The sequence below is a fragment of the Ranitomeya variabilis genome, chromosome 4 (assembly GCF_051348905.1).
Source record: "Ranitomeya variabilis isolate aRanVar5 chromosome 4, aRanVar5.hap1, whole genome shotgun sequence".
Taxonomy (NCBI): Eukaryota; Metazoa; Chordata; class Amphibia; order Anura; family Dendrobatidae; genus Ranitomeya; species Ranitomeya variabilis.
The window spans coordinates 603,926,590-603,943,379 of NC_135235.1; the positions used below are offsets into that span (position 1 = coordinate 603,926,590).

General features: G+C 44.8%; 1 protein-coding gene and 1 long non-coding RNA gene across 2 annotated transcripts in view; both read right to left on the reverse strand.

Annotated features, from left to right (window-relative positions):
• Positions 1–3,864, reverse strand: part of LOC143766000 (uncharacterized) — an 84,882-nt gene extending 81,018 nt beyond the window's left edge. The window contains exon 1 of the long non-coding RNA XR_013213497.1: positions 3,804–3,864. This is a non-coding gene — a long non-coding RNA (uncharacterized LOC143766000). The remainder of the gene's footprint in view (positions 1–3,803) is intronic.
• Positions 3,865–5,071: 1,207 nt separating this feature from the next.
• PTGIS (prostaglandin I2 synthase) overlaps positions 5,072–16,790 on the reverse strand; it is a 52,116-nt gene continuing 40,397 nt past the window's right edge. Inside the window, exons 8-11 of the mRNA XM_077253304.1 lie at positions 12,609–12,765; positions 10,716–10,897; positions 10,290–10,441; positions 5,072–5,563 (exon numbers count right to left, since the gene is read on the reverse strand). Coding sequence (XP_077109419.1) covers positions 5,404–5,563; positions 10,290–10,441; positions 10,716–10,897; positions 12,609–12,765 — 651 coding nt within the window. The 3' untranslated portion in view covers positions 5,072–5,403. The remainder of the gene's footprint in view (positions 5,564–10,289; positions 10,442–10,715; positions 10,898–12,608; positions 12,766–16,790) is intronic.

Sequence of the window (16,790 nt, forward strand, 5' to 3'; positions counted from 1 at the left end):
TTGGTACTCTCCCCTATCCAACATTTTTAACTCTAATCTCATCTCTGCTACTTTGCCCTGTCCTCTATTTTTTACTCTTCCATGGTACCCTGCCGATGCTCTAAATTTTTTCATCTGAGTGCTTGTTCATTCCTGGTACAGTCATGCACAAAAGTTTTGAGACTCACACAAGGTTTTGCTTTCAGAAATTTTGCTGCTTCAGTTTTTATAGTAGCAATTTGCATTATCTCTAGATTATTATAAAGAGTAATCAGATGAATTGAAAAAAATTACAAAAGTAATTTCTTAAAATTATTTGGTGAAGAGGGTGCTCACTTAATAAGTCAGAGGTGCTCTGGAAAAATAATACAATAAGAAAAAACTCCGGCACACTACAATTCTTGAAATGAACAATTCTTTGTTTATTATTCTTTTTTCAAAATATTCTTTACTTTCTTTTTGTCTTCTTTTTTTCTTTTTTATTTGAAGATTCTCCTCAGGTATATGAAGCATGCAATGGCTAAATTATTCACACGGTGGTTGGGGATAATATGTTAATAAGGGACATGCTATTAAATGTCTCGACATTTGAAAGTCTTTTTATTCTTTTTGTTTTGTTGTCTTAAACAATTTTTCATATGTGTTACAGAAGGACATTATTTCTTGATAAAGGCTTTTCAGCCCGAAACGTTGAAAATATATGTGTCCATCAGAAGTTTGTTGAAGGTTTTTTTCATATATGGAATCCCACCGTTTTAAAGAATATTTTAAAAAATGAAAAAAGAATAAGAAAATATATGTGTCCATCAGAGAAAATATATGTGTCCATCAGAAGTTTGTTGAAGGTTTTTTTCATATATGGAATCCCACCGTTTAAAAGAATATTTTGAAAAATGAAAAAAGAATAATAAACAAAGAATTGTTCATTTCAAGAATTGTAGTGTGCCGGAGTTTTTTCTTAAAAGTACCGTAATTTTCGGACTACAAGACGCACTTTTACCCCCCAAAAAAGGGGGGAAAATGGGGGGTGCGTCTAATAGTCGAAATGCAGGCTTACCCGTGGCGGCAGAGGTGCGGTGGCAGAGGTGGGGCGGCAGACGTGCGGAGATGAGGAGGCGCAGTGAGCGGGGTCCCTTTCCCCGGTGAGGTGATGCAGCAGCCCGGTAAGGAGCAGAGCCGGGTGAATCCTGTTGTCATCGGTGGTGGCGGCCATCTTCCGGGGGCCGCGCGTGCGCAGATGTAGCGCTCTGCTTCCCGGGGCTTCAGGAAAATGGCCACGGGATGCCGCGCGTGCGCAGATGGGGATCGCGGCGGCCATTTTTCTGAAGTTCTTAGCTTCAGGAAAATGGCCGCGCGATCTCCATCTGCGCACGCGCGGCCTCCCGCGGCCATTTTCCTGAAGCCCCGGGAAGCAGAGCGCTTCATCTGCGCTCGCGCGGCCCCCGGAAGATGGCCGCCACCACCGATAACAACAGCATTCACCTGGCTCTGCTCCTTACCGGGCTGCTGCATCACCTCACCGGGGAAAGGGACCCTCTCACACCATACCTGTCACTGCGCCTCCTGATCCCAGCACCTCCTGATCCCAGCACCTCCTGATCCCTGCACCTCCTGATCCCTGCACCTCCTGATCGCAGCACCTCCTGATCGTAGCACCTCCTGATCGCAGCACCTCCTGATCGCAGCAGCTCCTGATCCCTGCACCTCCTCATCCCAGCACCTCCTCATCCCAGCACCTCTGCCGGTAACCAGTGCTGCAACCCTCCCATGGACACCAGGCCGTGGCATCGCCCACCTAAGCAGGAAGGGACCCTGCTCAGGTGCACGCCGTACCGCATCACCCCACCTCTGCCGACACCATGCCTCCTGTGACCCTGCTCTGCCACCGCCAGCCTTCAGGTAAGATACTGTAAATTCGGACAATAAGACGGACCCCCATCTTATAAAAAATCTTTTTTTCTGCAATTTTCACCCCAAATTTGGGGTGCGCCTTATGGTCCGGTGCATCTTATAGTCCGCGAAATACGGTAATTTCTTGCCATGAAAACTAAATTATTCACAAAAATCCAATTTCCACTGAATATCACCTTTGCCACAAAATGACCTGCTTAAATAATTTCAGTTATCTTCTTCTCAAGAGATAATAAGGACAAGACAACAGATTGGTTACTTTAAAATGGGGCTGGTGCTTAAAAGCAATGTCTTTTGTTAACCATGGTTACCCTTAAAGCGAACCTGTCACCCCCAAAATCGATGGTGAGGTATGCTCACCGGCATCAGGGGCTTATCTACAGCATTCTGTAATGCTGTAGATAAGCCGCCGATGTTACCTGAAAGGAGAAAAAGAGGTTAGATTATACTCACCCAGGGGCGGTCCCGCTCCGATGGGCGTCTCAGGTCTGCTCCGGCGCCTCCTATCTTCATTCCATGACATCCTCTTCTGGTCTCCGCGCCGCTGCTTCGGCGCAGGCGTACTTTGTCTGCCCTGTTGAGGGCAGAGCAAAGTACTGCAGTGCGCAGGCGCCGGTAAGGTCAGAGAGGCCCAGAAGAGGACGTCATGGAATGAAGATGGGAGGCACCGGAGCAGACCTGAGATGCCCATTTGACCACGGACCACAGCGGGACCGCCCAGGTGAGTATATTATAACCTCTTTTTCTCCTCTTTCAGGTAACATCGGGGGCTTATCTACAGCATTACAGAATGCTGTAGATAAGCCCCTGATGACGGTGAGCTTACCCCACCATCGATTTTGGGGGTGACAGGTTCCCTTTAAGATTGCCCATAAATTAAACATTTATAGAGTCAAGTACTTCAATGAAAGAGGTTCCATCACTGTGAAGGAGGCTTCAGGGCACTCGAGAAAGTCCAGCAAGTACAAATCTTCTAAAATGATTCATCTACGTGTTTGGTTCAATACTACTGCAGAGCTTGCTCAGAAATAGCAGCAGGCTGGTGTCACTCAATCTGTATGTACCGGGGCAAAATATTTTTTATCATGGTGTCAAGAAAGGGAGCAAAGAAGCCACTTCTTCTAAGTAAAACATCAAGGACAGATTTACATTCTGCATGAAGTACAGGGATTGGGCTTCAGAGGATTGGGATAAATCAAACTGTTTGAGAATCTGGAAGAATGAGTGTTTGGTGAAGACAAAGTGAGCACTACCATGTCCTGTATCATGCCAACAGTAAAACATCCTGAGACCATTTATGTGTGGGGTTACTTTTCATTCATGGAGGGGGCTCACTCACAATTTTGCCTAATAACACTTTTTACTTGCCTCTACTATCAGCCCACTGCAACTTGAACTTCACCTTGTTACTTAGCAAACAAACTCTCCTCTAGAAACAGGAAGCAGTTTTTACTTTATACTGGCCCTGATAGCTCCCACTGTGGGCCAGACCAAACACCTAACTATATCTGTCTCTTCCGCATGATGCTGGGCAGATCTCCCTTACAAACACTGTGCATCTTATAACTGTATACACTAAGCATGTTACAGTTACACTGCTTATCCCACTTTCTCCTATGTCTTAAACTCTAAACTATGTGTTGTCGTTTGCTTAGCCTAGACTTGTCCTGGAGTGTACATTACTCACACTAGGAATTACCTTTACAGTACCTACACAGCAACACAATTACCTAAAACACTATGCGTTATTATCTGTTACATTCCTAAAACCACATTACATAGTTCACACTTCACATATCACAATACATGTACAAAAATGCATGACACTATTCACATTAGGCGATTATTGTCTTTAGGGGCAGGAACACGACACTATAGTCCATATACCCTTTGCCACATCTGTGAATACTCACCCGTCCGTCGCCTGCCTCCGGCGCGCCTCCGACGGGGTCCCTTGCCGCTCTCCGCCTGTCATCTCAGGCTCGCAGTGCATCAGCGCTTCGCGCATGCGTGGTCGCGCTTTTCCCGCCGCTAAGCCCTCTGGGAGGTCGTGACCCACTGGCTCCGCCCCATCATGGCGGCGCCCATCCAATATTTCTTCTCGGCGTCTGCACAGGTAAGACGCCTGGTTATCTTTTGCGGTTACACTTGCCTTCCTGCTGGCGTACCCCCTTGGTCCCTGGCTTCCTTTCTCTGTTCGCTCTGCTCTGTGCCTCAGCCGTACCTGCCCTGTGCCTCAGCCTTACCTGCCCTGTGCCTCAGCCGTACCTGCTCTGTGCCTCAGCCGTACCTGCTCTGTGCCTCAGCCTTACCTGCCCTGTGCCTCATCCGTACCTGCCCTGTGCCTCAGCCGTACCTGCTCTGTGCCTCAGCCTTACCTGCCCTGTGTCTCATCCATGTCTGCCCTGTGTCTTGCCATGCCTGCTCTGTGTCTCTGCCGTACCTGCTCAGTGTCTTAGCCATACCTGCCCAGTGTCCACTCGTGCCTACCTGTTCCGTTTATTCCTGCTAGTTATTACCTTTTTCATTCCTCTCTTCCAGCATCATGCCACCGCTCCGTCTCTGGTCCTCCTGGTCCCATCTACCACCCATATTCCATAGTGTCCGCTTGTTCTCTGCTCTCGTCCACCACCTTAATACCCCAGTCTCTTCCCTCTCTTTATTTACCATTAGTCGCCCCTTTTGCCCCAGCCGTTGTGGTTCCATCCCCCCTTAGGCCTGCCCCTAACGCTTCCTGTATAGGGGGTGGTCCCATCAGGTCCGCTCGCCCTTGGGGGCTCTAGAACTATAGCCCAGAGGGTTCACTTTCGGGTCTTTCCTTCGAGCTCTGATACTCTTACACACTCTACACCTTAAGTCCTCAGTTCAAAACAAGCTGATTTTTAGAGGTTCTCCTGTTTTTATATGTAAAGGATCTATTGATCCATTGGAGCTCTCCTTTTTGAGTGTGTCAAGCAGGTTAAAACTAAAATAACCTGCTCAGCAAATAATGCCTCTCTTATGCTATTTTTTATAAATGAATAGAGTTTAGTTAGCTCTGGGAATCAAAGGACTTATGACCACCTCTTCCAAGTGACTCTATTAGACACCCTGACTCCTGGCTTGCCATGACTTCCTGCTTGGGGTGGAATCAAGTGATGTGATATACAGAATTAGAGATACTGTATATAAGAGACATATAGAGACGAAATGCAAACCCTTTATTGTCTGCATGTATATGCTATTTACAGTAAAACAATAGAGGATTGAATTTTCCAGTGAGTGGCTGCAGGAGAAACTTCTTGGATAATTGCGGCATCCATCTGGATGTAGATGTGCGTTGTGTTTCGTGGGGGCTTCATTCTGTGCTGTTGGAATCTATCCTATGATATTGGGCAGTGATCCACCCCCTATTTACTTGAACATGTCCCTTCCAGTTTTTCAGTCTGACCATATTATTTGGTTCTGATGGATTTTGGGACGGTGTCAGGTCACGGAGGACCAGATTGATCCTAAGAGGCTTATGTTCCACTACTAAATAGATATCTGTTCATATCGCCTTCGATATCGAAAGACCACATCGCCTACTGGTTGGACGACCCCAAATCCATATCGGCTCCGGTCAAACTCTGGAAAGGTTTCCTGTGGGTTTTTCAGTTCAAACTCAAAATTGAGCAGCATTAGCCAGACAAACCTGAAAGAGGGAAGCTTGGTTAGTGGGGATTTGTGTGGCCCCTTTTCAAATAGATGAGGATGGGAACAAATACAGAATGCTTGAAATTCACATAATTTTTAGACACCAAAGCCTCAAAAATTAAAGAAATATTACGAATAGAGAACTGCGTCTAATGGATAGTATTAGTGAGCTTAGCAATGGTGATGCGATTGCCGAGGGTGGCGCTCTTACTGAAGGTGGCGTGCTCATACAGAGATGAAAGTGCACCGATGAACGACCATTCATTGGACAAAAGATCAAACATTTGTCAATGTCCCCAAACACATTGCAGGCGAAATCAGACAATATTGGACCTTTTCAGCCAATGATGCAGCCAGTGCTGATTTTTGGCTGAAAAAAAAAAATCCCCATGCCTAATTGAAACTATTTCAGTCGTTCCTTCTTCAGTTGAAACAAGACAATCCTTCATTTCACAGAACCAGCTGGGCTTTCTTAGTGGTTGTGGTGTGCTTAGCATTAGAGGTGCTCTTAGGGTAGTGTACATTGTGATGGTAGTGTTCTACCAGAGGGTGTTTGCTCATAGAGGGTGGTTGTCTGACAGTGGTCAGAAGAATTACATTTCAGGTGTATATACATTGCATCATTATTTGGAAAGGGCATTCCAATGAACGCTCGTTTCACCGTTACCGGACAGTGTAAACAGGGCACTGATCATCCGATGAGCGAGCAAAAAACTTGATATTTGGATGAAATTATCTTTTGGTTTAGTTAAAAAAACATCATTCTGGACAGCAAATTGTTCAGTGTAAACAGGACCTGTGCTGCCAAAAACAATGGCAACCTTTGCGCGCAGAACAATTTATTTCTGATCGTTCTGTCCACTTCTGAAACAGAGCCTGCATGTTAAAAAAAGACTATTAAATGATAACCAATTGAAAAACATGTTGCAGAACTGCCGTTGTTTCACACTGGTCAGCTAGCGTAAACCCAGTTTAAATGACAAACATCCCCCAACTCCCCCACTACCTATATTTCATTCATTGACTTATTTCTAGAAGCTCAAACAATGGAGGTTCATTATCTTAGTTTCTTGGTCTAAGAAGGACACATGTCCTTTCTCTATGACTACTACTCTTTTAACTAACTTTTAAATCTCCAGTTGGTAATTTTTTGTTGTCTAGATGTTACATACCTTTCCCTTGTATCCAAGGCTCCATTTCCTTCCCCTGGTTTCGCTGCCCTCTGCTGCGCTCCACATTGGTTTTTGCAGGTTGCCCAGAGTGGATCAATGACATAGACCTATTATGGCCCATTTAAACACACGTCTGTGTCATGGGATTGAGACTCTAGTCCTACGTTTGGTGTGCCCCAGCAGCTGTGCTTTTTGTGTTTTTGTGCTTGCATTCATCCCTGCTGAGTTCCACTTCATCCATCATGCTGCTCCTGAGTTTCCTGTGTGTGCCTTTCTGCTTGCTGCATCAATGCCTGGGTTCCGTCTGCCCACCTGGACCTTAAGGTACCTTCACACGAAGCGACGCTGCAGCGATAGCGACAACGATGCCGATCGCTGCAGCGTCGCTGTTTGATCGCTGGAGAGCTGTCACACAGACCGCTCTCCAGCGACCAACGATGCCGAGGTCCCCGGGTAACCAGGGTAAACATCGGGTTGCTAAGCGCAGGGCCGCGCTTAGTAACCCGATGTTTACCCTGGTTACCAGCGTAAAAGTAAAAATAACAAACACTACATGCTCACCTGCGCGTCCCCCAGCGTCTGCTTCCTGACACTGACTGAGCTCCGGCCCTAACAGCAGAGCGGTGACGTCACCGCTGTGCTTTCACTTTCACTTTAGGGCCGGAGCTCAGTCAGTGTCAGGAAGCAGACGCTGGGGGACGCGCAGGTGAGTATGTACTGTTTGTTTTTTTTACTTTTACGCTGGTAACCAGGGTAAACATCGGGTTACTAAGCGCGGCCCTGCGCTTAGCAACCCGATGTTTACCCTGGTTACCAGTGTAAAATATCGCTGGTATCGTTGCGTTTGCTTTCAAACACAACGATACACGGCGATCGGACGACCAAATAAAGTTCTGGACTTTATTCAGCGACCAGCGACATCACAGCAGGATCCTGATCGCTGCTGCGTGTCAAACGAAACGATATCGCTAGCCAGGACGCTGCAACGTCAGGGATCGCTAGCGATATCGTTTCGTGTGAAGGTACCTTAAGGCTTAGAGGATCCACCTCAGCTGGTGAGCCCAACACAAGAGCATCTAGTCACCTATCTTTTAGTGTCAAATTGGTACTTTTTATCTTACACGGTCCGGTATCGTTTCTCCATGGATGTAGCGGCTTGTCACTTATTTTTGGGAGACATTCCGTTTCCTGTAAATTCCCTCAAGGTTCAGTCCTTGGCCCATGCACATGAAGGGGTTAAGGTTTTGCTCTCACATATGGCAGCAAATGGTGCACCAAATGACGGTGTCATAGAGTAGCTTCGTTGATCACTGGACCCTGCTCAGTGTTGGGTACACAAAGCCATAAACTAGATTTACACGCACATTTTTCTGAACTATCAGAATAATCTTGTAGATGATGAAATTGTTGGTGAGAGTTGGCCATTTACGCCGATACATATTTTGGTGAGATAAAACCCATTCTCAAATTCCTCATCTGTTATGACCATCCTAAAATAAAACCTCTCAATGCCCTACGATGAAATTGCCTTTAATTCACTTGATAAAAATAATATCAAATATCTATAAACTATCTTAAACTACTAACACTGACCTACAAAGCCATCCATAACCTTTCTCCTCCGTAGATTTCCAAACTAATCTCTCAATATCTTCCCTCACGTAATCTCCGGTCCTCCCAAGACCTCCTTCTCTCCTCCACGCTTATTCGATCCTCACCCAATCGCCTCCAAGACTTCTCCCGAATATCCCCCATCCTCTGGAATTCTGTGCCCCAACACGTCCGGTTATACACCACATTTGGATCCTTCAAAAGAAACCTGAAAACCCACCTCTTCAAAGAAGCTTACAACCTGTAATGACCACATGGCCACCTCAACACCATCGGAGCTACTGCAACCCTCAACCTACTGTCTCCTTCCCCATAATCCTGTAGAATATAAGCCCGCAAGGGCAGGGTCCTCTTCCCTCTGTATCAGTCTGTTATTGTTAGTTTTGTTTACTGTAAGTGATATTTGTAATTTGATATAACCCCTTCTCATGTACAGCACCATGGAATTAATGGTGCTATATAAATAAATAATAATTATAATAATAATAAATGAAAATGCATCTTTCTATATGGTTTTCTCTTCCATCAAGCTAGAATACGATTTATAGAACTGGTGTGATGAGTTTTTCATGGTGGAAATCCTTCCTCTTGCCACATATAGATGTCCTTCTTAACCAGGCTAGACAGCTGCTTGTAGTTCTGGTTTGAAGAGTCTTCAATGGCTTCTGTGTTGGATATCCTGCTTCCTATAACCTCCAGATGTTCACTAGGTTGAAATGGTTCACATAGACACAATGTGAACTAGGAGCCTTTTATGGCTTCAGATATTCTAGATCTTGTGTAAATAACCTTCTGTGGCATCAGTGATGGACGTCTTGTCTCTTGTAAACTCCAGATATTTTTCACTTCTGCTTTGGTTCTCTACCAGTCTCAACAGTGGCTTATAGACTTTGTGTAAGCAATCTTCTATGGACTCGGTGCTGGACATCCTGCTTCCTTTTAACTTGCAGATGTTCTTAACCTCAGCTCTCTTTCTACTCCAGGCTGGAGTGAAGCTTATAGACCTTAAAGCCTTAGTGTAGACATCCTGGCTCTGTTGACCTCCATATTCCGTGTCCTGAGTTCTGGGCAAATCTTCTTTTTTATTTTATTTCCATGTGGATCTGTCCTTGGACTCCCCGCTACAATTTTCATCTGATCACTATAAGGACTAGTGAACATGACCGTATTTTTGGCCCGAGTGCTGTATGTGAAAAAAAGCGGACAGCACCTGGATGTTTATTATTAAATGGGGCAGTGCAGATAAGCAATTTTTTTCATTGACGGATTAATGCGTGTTAAAAAAATTGCAGCGTGCACTAGTTTCTAAATCATATGAGACTCACCAATTCAAGTCTATGGGGGCGCGGAAAAAAAAATTGTATACTGTACGGAGCCATATTAAAGCATCCGATTTTTACAGACACATTGTAATTCTCTAACAAAGGAAACTGTGAATAGTCTTGTGAATGATTAATAGCTGCTGTTCAAAAAGTATTTCAACCAGAAAAATGGGATGGAAAAAAATCATCCCACTTTTCTGGATGAAACTCTGAATGATTTTTTATGTCAACCTACCCTCACGGAGATAATTGGGGCTCTTATTTACATTTGTGAGAGTTTTGGATCCTGACAATTCTTTTTTTTTCTGTGATGCTTTCATATTGGTTGTCTATCAGCTAGAAAATCTCCTTACAAATGGTGTACATGTTTTTGCTAGGTATCTTGTGGTAGGACACCTCTGGAATTTGTTGGTTTCAGGATTAAATGGGTGAAAGAGTTAAAGTGTCAGGAAGGTACACAGCAGTAAAGAGTGGTGAGCGCCTAGCAGTGATGTGTGGTGTTAAAAGCTAATTGCCTGATAATTATTTTTTGCAATACTGAGTTATGAGGCATCAGTGAATGGATTCGTAACTGCATGCTGCCAGACAGTACACATAATATCATCTCACGTTCCCTTACAGTTTAATGCTGTTGATTGCATGGAACCTCCCAATGCATATGTTCCTGCCGGCGCCCCAGGGCATGCTGATGTGCTTGAGTCTCCTGCCGGCCTTGTAGAAATCTGTCTTCTGAGAATAGTCTACATTGAGGAACCTGTCATACTGGAACATCTGGAAAAAGAGACCATCGATTACCTAAGTGCTTCCCCAACCCTTTATACACTTCAGGGATGATTATAGATCTATCTGCCTTCTGTACCCCCAGACCAGTAAATATTGTGCAGCATCAGGGCAGGACTTGCGGGACTAGTCCCAAATTCCTGCCTATTTGAGGACCATCAAAAAGAATGGCCATGATGAGTCTGTGGGGGCAGTTAAGCACCAGCTTGAGGCAGATGTTACGATTTGCCCTGTGTGTCCAATGTGTACGCTTTGCAGCAGTTACCTGCGGATCATGGTGGATCTCTGGGTCCATCTGAGGACTGACATAGGGAAAGAGGCAAAGCCTGTCTCCCCTCCTTAGGGTGTATTCCCTGCCATCCGCCAGCTTCAGGGACACCTCAGACAGCACTTCCCGTGTGACGAAGGGCGCGGTGGTTAAGCGCAGGCTCTCCTCTAAGGCACTGTCTGGAAAGAGCACAAATAAGCCTGTCTGTGATCACTGAGTATAATCTACATATTACAAGTCACCTGTGTCATACGTATAATACTCATGAAGAATATTATATGAAGGCCGTGGGCTGGAATTCCACTGTATAGCGGAGTTCACCTGCTATTATAGGTGACAGGATAACCGTACCTGTCATAGCTGTGATCACATGATGTGTCAGCACATGTGATCCTGTTTTTTTTTTTGTGATTCATGGCCTTCATCATATGTTGTGGTGTGTGATGGCTGCAGCCACTGTGTCTCCCACAGTTTTCCCTGTTTCTGCACCAAAGGAGCAGACACAAATTTGCTAGAAGGCCCCCATTTTTGCTCTTCCCCTAATGCAGGTGAGCCAGCAAATATTGGTAGTCACAGTGGCATTGAGTGGACGTCCCTTGTGAACTTTTAGCCCTTCCAGACTCCTTCTACCAGTCCACTACAGCACATGTATTGTAATTTGAAGAAAATTCTGATGTAATTATAATTTGTCCTGTAAACCTTTTATCTGTTGTTGTTTTTTTTTGCTGAAATCAGAAATACAAATTATAAAATGTTAAAAAAAGTTTTGTTTTTAAAATATATTTGCTATTTTTTAATTTATTTTTAGTTTCTATTAATGAAACAATTGTATTAGCTTATCTATTATTTATTTATTAGCTTATCAATTTTATTAGCTTACCCAATCTCCAAATGTAAGCCTAACCCTAACTAACCAGAAGCCTAAAGCTAATCCAATCTCTAGCCCCAACCTTAATGGGGTTGTTCAGCTTTAGGCTACAAGTCTCCAGTCACTCTATGTCCCTGCAGAATTGTGAATCCTCACACACCTTGAACTGCTCACTATGAGGATTCTCCGATGATGGCACTGGCAGCAATTTGCATACTTTCGGATACATTCTGACTAGACGTGTGTGGCCTCGCTCAGTGCAAGTGTGCATGCATCTAGTTGCATGTGGCATGTTATGCAAATCACATACATGCGCTCCCGAAGCTGTCACCAGAGAATCCTCAGAACACGCAGTGCAATTCACAAGTCTGCAGTCACACAGAGTGACTGTAGATTTGTAGCCTAACGCCAGGCAACCTCTTTAATGCTAGCCCTAATTAGTATTTAAAAAAGTGTAAAACTCTCAATGCAGCTTTAAGTAATGAATGAAGACAGTGTTGAATCAAGTACACCGCACATTATTCATCTGCACCGCACATTATTCATCTGCACCGCACATTATTCAAACTCTCTTATTCATTAACTACTCCTATTCGGTCATCTCGTTTATGTAGATTGTCAAAGACTGCTACGCTTTTCGTAGGCAGAAACTAACACAGCAAACCTCATTCGTTATACTGACCTTTGTCATGTCATTCACTGAGTAAGCAACTCATCTTGCCTGCTGTGTTCTATATAATCAGTGCCGCTTCAAGAAGTGGTACTTGCAGGCTCAAGTCATTTGTCATTAGAAGCATGGTGGAGGGTGGATTACTGCAACATTTTTTGATCTGATAGACTTTGGCGCTAGGAGCCACCGTCCCTGTAACCCCCCTCCTGCCGACATTATGCCTCGATGTAGATGTGACATCACCAGCCCCGCTTACCTTTCAATATGGAAATAAGAAAAAACCAGACGACTCCTTGAAGGAAAACAGACTTTTGACTGCACCGTGTACTTTACCCAGGTAGGGGCTACTCACTTAAGACAATGGCGTTGTCCAGTGTCTCCTGGCTAATCATGTGTCGCATTTCGTGGCCTCTCAGCAAATTCTCCAGTTCTGCTCGGATGGCAGCCATGGCCTCAGGGTTCTTCAGAAGAAACAGGAGAAGCCAAAAGGCGGCAGGGCCGGAGTTCCCCTAAAAAGAAATGATGGTAGTGAGAGTCACCACTTCACCTAAAGGTACCTTCACACGAAGCGACGCTGCAGCGATAGCGACAACTATGTCGATCGCTGCAGCGTCGCTGTTTGGTCGCTGGAGAGCTGTCACACAGACCGCTCTCCAGCGATCAACTATGCCGAGGTCCCCTGGTAACCAGGGTAAACATCGGGTAACTAAGCGCAGGGCCGCGCTTAGTAACCCGATGTTTACCCTGGTTACCAGCGTAAAATCTAAAAAAAACAAACAGCACATACTTACATTCACGTCCCCCTGCGTCCACTTCCTGACTGACTGAGCGCCGTACAGTGAGAGCAGAGCGGTGACGTCACCGCTGTGCTGCTTTCACTTTCACTTTGCGGCGCTGAGTCAGAGGAGGAAGCAGACTGCAGGGGACGCAATGTGAGTATGTGCTGTTTGTTTTTTTTACATTTTACGCTAGTAACCAGGGTAAACATCGGGTAACTAAGCGCGGCCCTGCGCTTAGTAACCCGATGTTTACCCTGGTTACCAGTGTAAAATATCGCTGGTATCGTTGCTTTTGCTTTCAAACACAACGATACACAGCGATCGGACGACCAAATAAAGTTCTGGACTTTATTCAGCGACCAGCGACATCACAGCAGGATCCTGATCGCTGCTGCGTGTCAAACGAAACGATATCGCTAGCGAGGACGCTGCAACGTCACGGATTGCTAGCGATATCGTTATAATGTCGTTTCGTGTGAAGGTACCTTAACACGTAGGTATTGTACAAACTGGACATTATACCAGGTAAATATAAACAGACATTGTCATGCCGGGTAAGTATATACTTTGATACATGGTGTAACTATACACATCGGAAATTATTGGGTAAATATCTGCCCTGGAAAAGAAAGTAAAGAGACATTCACCTGCGTGAAAATAATGCTGTGAATATGTTATGTTGATGTTTTCTTGCAGTTTAAATGGACAGTGTTACCTGAGAACTGTAGTATAAATAGTTTTGGCATAGTTCAGGTACCCCTCATTGATATTGCCACACGCTGGTAGCGTGAGTAAGACTGTGTATCTACCTGTTTTGCTTTTCAGACCTGGAGCAGAACTGTATGGCGTAGCGGAGATCAGGAATGGTCAATGCGCCTTTGTATATATATGTTTGCACTTTCTTCACCTGTGTGCACTTATGATAAATATTTTGTTTATGTAAGGTTTTGTTATGCAACGTTCAAGAACCGTACCTCCCATAAAGGGATGCTTCAGTTTTTCACCAGTTCACCTGTTGACATGCATGTCCAAAAATGTCTTTAACCTGTACTCTTGTTTTCCTTTCCCAGTCCGGGAGTACTGGAGTTAACGGGGGAGTGTATCACCTCAGATAACCGGATGTTACAATGATTTTGCCTTCCTTTCGGGGAGGGCGATATCATGCTTGGAAGCAAGGGGGATTCTCTTTACCAGGTAAGGCACCCACATACAACACGTTCTGAATCCTGGCCAGAAGGGGGAGCTCAGGACCCAAATTCAGAGGAGCTTTCCTCAGCTTCAAGTGTACTGGTCTGGAGGAGGAATTTGGTTAGTAGGAGAGAGACACTGAAGAGAAAGGAAGTCTGGAACGGAGTGCACACTACAGAGCTGTGCAGCCAGGACTGAGCTGCAGCTCCAGGGAAGGATGAGAACCCGAGGGGTGTTGAATGTGGTGGAGCTATTGAGGGAAGGAGCAAAGGAGTGGAAAAAGGGCTCAGAGGGGAACTGAGACCGGACACCCTCAGAGCCAGTGCGCAGGAACCTGGCACCTGGAGCCCGAGGTCGTGTTGTGCTCCAGGACACGCGGCAGAACTGGAGGGCATTGACTCTATGTAATTTGCCCACACCACACCTGAAGATGAAGCAGCACCTGAAGGGCCCGGGTCATGATAGAGACCCTGTAAAATGGCTCAAGCTGCCCGCCGTACAGGTACCTGTCCCAGGACAGGGGAAGGAAGGGGTCCTTTGCCATCAAGCTTCAGGCAGCAGGGACGTCGCACATCAGCGCAAGTAGGAAAGGCTTACGGACATCACCAGGAAGAGGGATCTACCTTTGCCTCCAGGCCAGCCGGGCCATACCATCACCTGTTCCTGGTACTCTGGACTGTGGGCTGCTACTGCCAGTAAACCAGGTAAAGAATTTACCACTCTGTGTCCTCCACTTATTTAACGGCATACACCATCCTTACCATATACCTTGGGAGCCCTAGGGACCCCGCTTCACCTGTGGGAAGCGTCACCATCTTGCTGCCACAACATCACCCCAGAGGACCTCTTTAAGCAGCGTCGGTCCCTATTGACCGAGAACCACAGGTGGCGTCACGAAAATACTTTCACGATTCCCCTAAAATACTTTTCCCCTTTAATTGAGTCCCAGGGCCACGGACCGGGTTACAGCCACCGTGACATCCCCTTTAAGTGCGACCGCACCCAGTACCGAGTACCCAAAGGCCCAGGCGGGCGACTCATATACACTGGATGTTATACCAGTTGGATTTATACACAGTTTGGCCTGATTCATTACGCATTTGTGCCTTTTTTCTCGTTTTTGGTGTTTTTCTACTGATTTTCATTTACACCATATTCTTCCTTTAATTTGCTCCTTTTTACAATCTATTTTATAAGTATTTGTCTCTTTTTTATGTTCGCGAATGTGGAATTTGTCGTGGCTTTCAGATATTTTCATCTGATTTATCAAATGCAACTTTTAAAAAAAATGTTGCAAAAAATGATAAAGACAATAATAAAGAACCTTTTTTATTTTGGGCAAAATTCACAAGCCATTTTGAAGAATTTGTTGCAAAAGACATCAAAGGATACCACAAAGAAAAAACACAAATGACAAATCATGCCCTTAATATTATGGTGGGTAAATACATTCACTGGATGTCATACTGGCTACATATAACCCTGGTTATTATACTGGTTGAAAATATTAGGTTATTATACACACACGAGTTTAAAACAGGTAAATATACGCTGGATGTTATACTGGGTTAATATTCATTATCTGCAGTAAATATACCATGTTTTTTTTACTAGATAAAAGTAATCTGTCAACAGGGTTTTGCTACCCCATCAGAAAGCAGCATGATGTAGAGAAAGAGAACCTGATTCCAGTGATGTGTCACTTACTGGGCTGATTGCTGTAGTTTTGATAAAATCATTGTTTTCTCTGCTGCAAATCTACCAGTTCTCTGAGCTTTGTATGACTCCGCCCACACCACTGATTGGCAGTGTACACTGTGCATAAGAAGATAGCTGCCAATCAGTGGTGTGGGCGGGGTTATACAGAGCTCAGCATTCAGAGGACTGCTAGGTATGCAGCAGAGAAAACTGTGATTTTATAAAAACTACAGCAAGCAGCCCTGTAAGTGACACATTGCTGCAATTTAGGGTCTCTCTCTTCATTATACTGCTCTCAGATTAGACCCTTTAAATATATGTTATGAAGGATAACTATACACAGTGGATATTATCTAGTCCTTGCAACATGGATGCCAGGTGGCTGGAGTGATGGAGTCTCGGGTAGTGGGTGTACACTATGTTCCAAATTATTATGCAAATTACATTTTTATCGGATTTTCCTAAATGGTCGTGCAAACGACAGTCAGTCTAATAAAAGTAATCACCCGTTAGATTATACATCAAATTTTATTGAAGAAACCTCCCAATGATAACAGTATAATCTCCAAAATGAATAAAAACTCAAAATGCACTGTTCCAAATTATTAGGCACAGTAGTATTTCTAAACATTTGATATGTTTTAAAGAACTGAAAATGCTCATTTGTGGAATTTGCAGCATTAGGAGGTCACATTCACTGAACAAAAAAGCTATTTAACGCCAAAACATCCTAAAAGGCCAAGTCACATGTTAACATAGGACCCCTTCATTGATATCACCTTTAGGCCATGTTCACACTTTGCGGGTTTTACCGCGGATCCGCGGCGATTTTGATGCTGCGGGTCCGCAGCAGTTTCCATAGCGTTTAC